A 9,663-nucleotide genomic window follows, 5' to 3' on the forward strand; every position below is an offset into this window, starting at 1 on the left:
ACCTTCTCTTTATGATGTTATAAAATATTGCTGCGTAGTGTAGCGCACAAGCTCTTGTATAGGCCTGGAAGAGCCAAAATAATCTCCCCTCAAAGCTGGCAGTGAATTGTTAATGTCACTTTACCATGTAGATTGCTTAATTGAACCAGGCTAAAGTCACGCCATTTACTTCCCAGTGAAATGCCATTGTGATTGACACAATATTTTCATGGAGTATAGCAAGTCATTGCTTCTGAATAGAAGCATTGTTCACTGAGCAAATATGTAGCATATTGTGTGATCCTCTTTCCTGCAACATGCTTGAAGTCTGCAGGCTTTTAAATTCAGACCCAGCGACTGACTGGTAAAGTTTCTATGAACCCTTGCATCTCCACAGACTATCAGCAGGGCATTCATGAATGGCAGCGCACTGGAACATGTGGTGGAGTTCGGGTTGGACTACCCTGAAGGCATGGCAGTTGACTGGCTAGGGAAGAACCTGTACTGGGCCGATACCGGAACAAATCGCATAGAAGTGTCAAAACTGGATGGGCAGCATCGCCAAGTGCTGGTGTGGAAGGACCTGGACAGTCCCCGGGCACTGGCATTGGACCCTGCTGAGGGGTAACTCACTGACTTAATCCTGTGCTTGTGAACATTTTAAAAATAATGCATGAATATTCTCTGTAGGGCGTGTTAAGGAAGTACCCACATGCAAGTCCTGAGAGAATCCAGCTGGGGAATTGAACCTAGGAATTTGGAATCTGGAGAAAGTTGAGAAGAAGATTCTAGAAATAGATTCCTCATGTCTTGAAAAATCAGAGATGCTCATTAGAAAGCAATTTTTATTTAGTTTTTTAATTAATCATACAATGAAGTTAGCTTTAAGTTTATGGAATTTGTTAATTAGAAAAGTTTTGTAGCTTTGAAAAGAAAACAGTTATTCCTTTTAAAATGGAGCTTCAGCACAGGTCATGATGCTGTGAAGGGGTATGACATAGTCTGCTTTTGAAGGAAGAAGAGAAGCTCATTTGCTTGAGTATAAAAGATCTTTGCAGGGAAGGAGTATGTTTGGTTGGGAGGGAAATAGTACATCCCATTTATCCAAAAAGTGACATACTGTATTTCTTAACAAGAGAGTTAGTTCTGTGCTCCAGGATGAAATGTTGAGAAATGGACTTGTTCCCAGTAAATGTATTGTACAAACAAAGGAGAAAACCTGTAGTATTTAATATCTGCATATCCCTTGAAGCCTTTGAAATACTTTACAAGCCTTAACTAATTTATTTCTGGCAAAGACCCATAGGAGGTGTGCTAGTTATGTATTGCACATATTTTACAGGTGGGAAAAACAAGACACAGAAGCTAAAGGTCTGATTTTTAGATATTCTAAATTCTTAGTTTCCAGTGCTATAGCACAGAGGTTGTCAACCAGGTGTACACATACCCCTGGGGGTACTTGGGAAGGTCCCAGAGGGTATGTGGCAGCGGCACAGGGGGGCACAGCCAGCACTTCTCTTTTGCTTTTCACTGACATGTGCCACTGGCAATTCTGGTTTTATGCCCCTAGGAGATATTGCCCCCCCCCCCCGCACTCTGCCACTGGGGGACTCCCTGCTTCATAACTGGCTGCCAGGGGTACACCAACCAAAAAAGGCTGAAAACCCTTGCTATAGCAGGAGCTACAGCAATATAGAGAATTTAGTACTATACTTCTGTGCCTGTAACAGGATTAGTCCCTGGCAGCATGACACCCCCTGATGGCCACGTAGCTTCTGCGCTGCTCTGGCTCCTAGGGTAACTCCTCTTTCCTCTCACCTGCCACACATTTGTTGGAATAATTTGATTATGAAAAGGGAGGCTGCTCCAGGGTCCCAGAGTGAGCCTTTGCTTATTATCAGATATTGAGTCCCTCCTGAACCCAGCCAATCCCTGTCCTGCCCCTTAGGGGCTAAGTGGTGCCCTTCCAGCCCTATCTGTGTTCTAGCACACTGGTTGCCTTAAGGACTGTTCATGGCCTCCTTCCACCCCTAAAGCCATGCCCATGTCTCACAGATGTTACTGGTTAATTGTAGTGTCAGGCCTTTCCTCTATGCCCTTGTTGGAGCCTTAACCTTCCCAGCTTCTGCCTCTTTTTTCTAACTGGGCCCATAGCCCAAGGCCCACTGTTTTGGATCTCAGCTCCTGGGACCCCTCCCCTGTCTCGCCCCTCCTGGGCTGTGGCCCTTGGCCTTAGTTTTCACCTGTCCTGGGCTCCGGGCTCTGGACCCCTGGCCCTGGCTTTCACCCATCCTTGGCTCCAGGCCACTGGCCTTGGCTTTTGCCCCTCCCAGGCTATGGGCCTCTGGCCTTGGCTTTCACCTCTCCTGGGCTCCAGCCCTAGCCTTCCTGGCTTCACGCTGCTTCTGTTCTCTTTTCTAGCTCAGGCTTTCAACACTCTAGGTTTCCACCTGTCAGCATCTTGCCCTGGGCCGTGGAGGAACTAAAAACACCCACGTTCCTCGTCGGGCACCCCTGTGGCTTGAACTGCAGTGCACTCTTCAGGAGCTCCACTGTGACCTCCTCATCACCCCTTATAATGGCTTTTAGTCCACCAGTATAATCCAAACATGAACACAAGCCTGCCAGCCCTATAACAAAAGCCTCCCCATACTGGGTGTAAACATAAACACAAGCCTGCTGGCTGTATGTGAAAATTCTCCCCTTACTGGGTCATGCTTCATTGGAGGCTATACATTCCTTCCTTGCAGGTTCCAGGGCAGCTCAGGTATTAGCTACTCTCCTGCAGCCATCCTACTCAGAAGCCCCTTTCCCTGCCACCTGCAGGGCCAGGCTGGTCCCTGGGTCTCAGGGACTCACCTTATATGCCTCCTAAGCCCTGCCCCTTCCTGTTAGGTGGCTTTCCAGCCACTTGCAGGGGTTTTCATTTCCATGCAGCATTTTAGCTCAGCTGCCTGCAGCCCTTTGTTGCTAGACTGCCTAGACACCTGCCCTAATGCAGCTTACTGTCCTGCTGCTATCCTCTGGGGTAGCCTCTATCTGCATGGCTGCTGGTCTGCTTGCTTTCTGGCAGCTGGCTTACTAGCTGTTAGCCTGCTTTCTAGCTGCCAGCCCCCGCACAGCCAGGTCAGCCTGTTGCAGAGTTGTCTTAAAGTAACTCAGTCATGTCTGTCCTATGCTGTGGTCACAGCAGTGAGTGCAGGATAGGCCTACTCTAAGTTAGATGTATTTACCATTTGTACCCTCCGGCTCCCTGGTACAATGCCCTTCTGCTGGCAGTGCACAAAAAACTGTGATACACACTGGTGTAGCAGGACTTAATTGAACTGTATGCTGTACAGAGGCTGCTTAGGAGCTTGGATTCAGGAGCCTGAGGTTAAGGCATTAACTTGTGCAAGTGTACTGGAGAGTCTCTGAACACTGCTAGCAAGTCTGCAGAGAATAGTGCTTCACTTATTCTTATTTGCCATTAGGAATGTATGAGTCTTTTATCCTGAGTAGTTTTACCATTCTGTGCATAGAGCCTGGTAGAAAGGGGTGATGATTGGGAGCTTTCAGAAATCCTGCAGAGCTGTCCTCTGTCCCAAAACTTAGCTAAGTTCTATTTCCTTTTGTGCTGAAAGGCCTCAGTCCAGTGCTAAACCTGGAATAAATCAGTATCCTTTCTTCCTTTTCTCCCCCCCCTTCTGCCAAACTCCTTCACTCCCCCAAGTCTATGTTGGCATGGTTAATAAGCAGAGCCAGCACATGCCTAGATGATTGGGGGAAGGTTTGTTAGACATTTCTGATGGCTAAAGGAAGATTTAATTAGTCTTGATCTGCAGAGGTTCTGCATATTAAGGATCTAGGAAATATAGTAGATTACCTACTAAATGTGAGTCAAGTGTCAGCCTGTCATGCAAAAAACTCAGCCCCTGGCAGGGATGTATAAATGGAAATATAGTGCAGAAGTCATGCACCGTAATCTTTCCACCCTATCAGCAATAGTAAGGCCTGGACCATGATGGGTCCAATTCAAGAAAGGTCTGGATCTATTTGAGAGACTGCAGAGAAGAGTAATAGAAATTAGTAGAGCTCTTGAAATCATAATCTGTGAAGAAAGGTTGAAAAAATGGGTTTGTTGAGTTTAAGGAAGAGAAAACTGTGATAAGAGACATAACAGTCTTCAAATATATAAGAATAAGTGACTAACTAAAATAGAGAAAAGAAAATGTCTGTGGTGGATAAAAAAATTCTTCCCCAAACAGAAAGGAAGTTCATAGTGCATTTTATTTGGAGAATAGGGTGTTTGGTTATCTCAACTAGAAAATAAGTAAGTGTAGCATTAACAGGTGATGTCCACAGGGAGTAATACAAAGTATAATGGCAACAAACTGCAACAAAGAAGATTTAGGTTAGACATTAGGCAAAATAAAAACATTATGATTGTTGAAGTAGTTGAGCACTGGAATATATTACCTGGAGAGGTTGTGGAGTTCCTGTCATTAGACAATTTTTAGAGCAGGTTAGGCAGATATTTTCCTATTTGCTTAGTTATAAGTTATAGTTAGCCCTGCCTTGGAGCCTGTTTTCTCTGATTCTGTAAAGTAGCTCTTCCCAACCTGGAGAAAAGTTGGCTAAAGGCTAAAAGGACTTTACAGGTTTGTTTGAACCTGATTGTGACATGGGATAAAGGTGTTAACTTAACTAGCTGCTCTCCTCAAATATTGAACAGCTATGTTGTTTTTAAATTTTGGAAGAAGTTCTAAAGTATTTGTCTTAGAATCGTAGAAAATTAGGGCTGAAAAGGACATCAGGAGGTCATCTAGTTCAACCTCCTGCTCAAAGCAGGTCCATCCCCAGCTAGATCATTCCAGCCAAGACTTTGTCTAGTTGGGTCTTAAAAACCTCCAAGGATGTAGAGTCCATAACTTCTTTGGGTAGCCTGTTCCAGTGCTTTATTACCTTCCTAGTGAGAGAGTTTTTCCTGATACCTAATGTAAACTTCTCTTGCTGCAACTTAAGACCATTGCTCCTTTTCTGTCATCTGCCGCCACTGAGGACAGTCTAACTCCATCCTCTTTGGAACCACCCTCAAGTAGTTGAAGGCTTCTATTAAATCCCCCCTCAATTTTCTCTTCTCCAAACTAAATAAGCCTAATTCCCTCAGTCTCTCCTCAGAAGTCATGTGCTCCAGCCCCCTAACTATTTTCATTGCTATCCTCTGGTCTCTTTCCAGTTTGTCTACATCCTTTCTGTAGTGGGGGGCCCAACTAGACACAGTACTTCTGAGGTGGCCTCACCAGTGCTGAATACAGGGGAAGAATCAGTTGCCTCGATTTACTGGCAACGCTTCTACTGCTATTGGCTCATATTTAGCTTATTATCCACTATAACCCCAGAGTCCTTTTCTGCAGAGCTGCAGCTTAGTTAGTTGGTCCCCAGCCTGTACCAGTGCATGGAATTGTTCCATCCTAAATGCAGGACTTTTCATTTGTCCTTATTGGATCTCATGAGATTTCTTTTGGTCCAGTCCTCCAGTTTGTCTAGGTTTCTTTGAATCCTAGCCCTACTTTCCAGCATATCTACTACAACTCCCAGCTTGGTGTCATCTGCAAACTTGCTGAGCGTGCACTCCATCCCATCCTCCAGATTGTTGATAAAGCTATTGAACAGTGAAAAAAGCCCCAGTTAGGCTCCGGAGTGGTGAGAGACATGTGGGTAAAAGCCCACTGTGCCCCTGCTCTCCTGAAGCCCCCCAAAGACCCCCCAGCAGTTGTGGAGCTCCCCTGCTGACCCCCAGCACAGCTGGAGGCAAGTGGGGCCTGTGGTGGGAGGGGGTTAACCCCTGAGTGAGGAGGTGGCTGAGTGGAGCTAGGCCAAGTCAAGCCCCACGCAGGCCCCTACTTGGCCCAGCCCACCAGGGAGCCATGTGAACAGGCAGCACAAACAGGTGCGCTTGTCTGCTGGCACGTAAGTTAGCACAGAGTTCGCACAGGAGGGCCCAAGACCCTGCCCGCAACCCCCCCCCCGGGTAGATAATCCCAGCCGTAGCCAGCCTACCAGAGGCATGACACGGATGGGCATGCGCCGCACCCCCAAGGGTCCCCTCGGGCTCTGCAGCACCCCCCTCGGGCACCTCAGAGACCGCCACCCAGATGGAGCCCATGGTTCCGGGCTCCATGCAGACGGAGCCCCTGGCTCTTGGCTGCGGGGGCTCCCTGTCCCTTTTTCAGGCTCTGGGGCCCGGGAGCATGGCCACCTCCCTGTGTGGGGTCTGCTGCCTTTTGGGGTCTCTGGCGCACCAGCTGGAAGAGCTCCAGGCCACAGTCCAGAGGCTGCATGCCATCAGGGACTGTGAGCAGGAGATTGACTCCTATTGCCAAGCCCTTCTCCCCCGGGAGCTGGAGGGTAGACCACAGTCTCCCTCCAGGACAAAGCAGGACTCTGGGACCTCCCGCTCTGTCCAGTCAGGGGCATGGACCAAGGTGGTGAAGGGCCCTACCAAGGCCCTTGCCCCGCCGGAGCTTAGTAACCTTTTCCTGCTCCAGCAGAGCCTGCTTAGTTGCCAGCTTCTGCAGTCAACACAGGCCCAACTGCAGCTACCTCCCCCGCTCTCCCCAAGACAGAATGTAAGGTGTTTGTTGTGGGAGACTCTATCCTGAGAGGGAATGAGGGGGGAATCTGCTGCCCTGACCCCTTAGCCCGGGAAGTCTGCTGCTTCCCAGGGGCCTGCATCCGGGACATTGCGGAGAAGATCCCAAAGCTCCTCCAGCCCACAGACCCCTATCCTATGCTCCCTATTCATGTGGGCACCAGTGACACAGCTTGGAGCGCTCCCAGCTGGGTAATGAGGTGCTACAGGGATTTGGGAGCAGGGCTAAAAGGTCTGGGGGAACAGGTGGTGTTCTCAACGGTCCTCCCAGTCTCAGGGTATGGGCTAAAGAGGGCTAGGAGGATCCACGGAGTCAACCAAAGACTGTGGTGCTGGTATCATTGGGAAGGCTTTGGTTTCCATGGCCAGAGCTCGCTCTTTGGCGAGAGAGGCGGTGAGCTGCTGAGAAGAGATGGTTTCCACCTCTCTCTGCTGGGGAGGAGGCTTTTCTCAGCCAAACTGGCTGACCTGCTCCACCGGGCTTCGAACTAAGCCCGCTGGGGGCCGGGGGGACGACTGCCACTGCTGGCCTGCTGAGCAACCCTTGCAAAGCCAGCAGGCCAAGGCACTTAAGGGAGCCCACCCCTGCTCCAGCCCTGGCATAATCTGTGGGCAAGGCAAGAGCCCCCAAAGGGACACTTGCGTGCCTGTACACAAATGCCAGGAGCTTGGGCAACAAGCAGGAGGAGCTCGTCCTCCTGCTCAATGTAAATAATTATGATGTCATATGGAAAACGGAGACCTGGTGGGACTCCACCCATGACTGGACTGGGTATTGATGGCTATACCCTGTACAGGAGGGATCGTGTAGATAAAAGGGGCAGGGGTGAAGCTCTCTGTGTTAAGGAAAGCTACACGTCCCTGCAAGCTGATCTTGGTGACCAGGGTGGACGACTGGAGACCCTCTGGGTTAAAATCCATGGGGAACACAGCACAGGGGATACAGTGGTGGGAGCCTACAGACCTCCCACTCAAAGTCCCGAGCTAGACCAGGAGTTCGCCCAGGAACTGGCTGAGGCCTCATGCTCCAGGAGCATGGTTGTCATGGGGTGACTTCAGTTACCCGGACATCTCGTGAGAGGATCGCTCAGCAAAATCTGAGCAGTTGCAAAGCTTCCTCTCGTGCATGGATGACCTCTACCTGACTCAAGAAGTCTATGGGCCAATGAGAGGCAAAGCACTGCTTGACCTGGTACTGGCTACTGGGGATGACCTAATTGGCAACCTAGTAATTGATGGGAACCTGGGTGATAGCGACCATGAACTGATCACCTTCACCATCCACCATAAAGCTGGCAAGTCAGTCAGCAACACAGAAGTCCTTGACTTCAGAAAAGCTGACTTTAACAAGCTCAGGAGGCTGGTCAGTGAGGCCCTAAGGGACCGTGACCCCAGGGAGAGGGGAGTTCAAGAAGAGTGGTTGCTCCTCAAGGGAGTGATCCTCAATGCACAAGCTAAGCCTATTTCATCTCAGAGGAGGGGCAGCAAGAGGACAAAGCAGCCCACCTGGCTCTCCAGGGACCTAGCAGACCTCCTGAGTCTAAAAAGAAAGGCCTACAAAGGATGGAGGATGGGATTCACCTTCAAGGAGGATTATTCTGCATTGGTCTGGTCCCTCAGAGAGCAAATGAGGAAAGCCAAGGCTGCAACTGAAATCCAACTAGCTTCGAGCATCAAGGACAATAAAAAGTCCTTTTTCAGATACGTGGGGAGCCGGAGGAAAAGCGAGGGCAACATTGGACCCCTGCTGAACCAGATGGGGCAACTGACAACTGACACCCAGGAAAAAGCCAACCTATTAAATGGGTACTTTGAGTTAGTCTTTCATCAGTCCCATGGGATGTCAATGCCTGCTACAGGACAGGGAGATCTGGGTGAGGGAGATCCCCTACCCTCCATTAATGCTGACCTCATGAAGGAACAACTTGAAAAGCTGGATACCTTCAAGTCAGCCGACGCTGACAATCTTTACCCCAGGATACTCAAGGAGCTGGCGAACATTATAGCCCAGCCCCTGGCACGGATCTTTGAAAACTCCTGGCACTCTGGTGTAGTGCCCGAAGACTGGAAGAGGGCCAATGTGGTGCCGATCGTCAAGAAAGGGAGGAAAGTGGATCCGGCTAACTACAGGCCTATCAGCCTGACTTCTATCCTGGGGAAGATCTTAGAAAAGTTTATTAAAGAGGCCATCCTTAATGGACTGGCCGACGCCAACATCCTAAGGGATAGCCAGCACGGGTTTGCTGTGGGTAGGTCTTGCTTGACCAATCTCAGTTCCTTCTATGACCAGGTGACGTATCACCTGGACAAGGGAGAAGAGATTGATGTCATATATCTTGACTTCAAAAAACCCTTCGATCTGATATCCCATGATCACCTCTTGGCGAAACTAGCCAATTGTGGGCTTGAGCCCATCATGACCCGCTGGCTGGAAAATTGGCTCCGTGGTCGGACCTGGAGGGTAGTAATAGATGGAAGTCACTCATTATGGTGTCCTGTGACCAGTGGGGTCCCCCAAGGTTCTGTCCTTGGACCCATATTGTTCAACATCTTTATTAATGATGTGGACATTGGAGTCAGAAGCGGACTGGCCAAGTTAGCTGATGACACCAAACTTTGGGGCAAAGCATCCATGCCAGATGATAGGTGGGTGATCCAGGCTGACCTGGACAGGCTCAGCAAATGGGCGGACGAGAACTTGATGGTGTTTAACACCGAAAAATGCAATGTTCTCCACCTTGGGAAGAAAAACCTTCAGCATCCTTATAGGCTTGGCAATGCTATGTTGGCTAGCACTATGGAAGAAAGAGACTTGGGGGGTCATCATTAACCACAAGATGAACATGAGCCTGCAATGCAGTGCTGCGACTAGTAAAGCGACCAAAACGCTGGCTTGCATCCATAGATGCTTCTCAAGCAAATCCCGGGACATCATTCTCCCCTTGTACTCAACCTTGGTGAGGCCGCAGCTGGAGTACTGCGTCCAGTTTTGTGCTCCACAATTCAAAAAGGATGTGGAGAAGCTTGAGAGAGTCCAGAGGAGAGCCACG

The 9,663-nt window shown here is 49.3% G+C and overlaps 1 protein-coding gene across 1 annotated transcript in view; it reads left to right on the forward strand.

Annotated features, from left to right (window-relative positions):
• LRP6 (LDL receptor related protein 6) overlaps positions 1-9,663 on the forward strand; it is a 167,922-nt gene that overhangs the window by 122,576 nt on the left and 35,683 nt on the right. The window contains exon 10 of the mRNA XM_019543869.1: positions 377-603. Coding sequence (XP_019399414.1) covers positions 377-603 — 227 coding nt within the window. The remainder of the gene's footprint in view (positions 1-376; positions 604-9,663) is intronic.

The sequence above is a fragment of the Crocodylus porosus genome, unplaced genomic scaffold (genome assembly GCF_001723895.1).
Source record: "Crocodylus porosus isolate Cpor-Errol unplaced genomic scaffold, CroPor_comp1, whole genome shotgun sequence".
Lineage (NCBI taxonomy): Eukaryota > Metazoa > Chordata > Crocodylia > Crocodylidae > Crocodylus > Crocodylus porosus.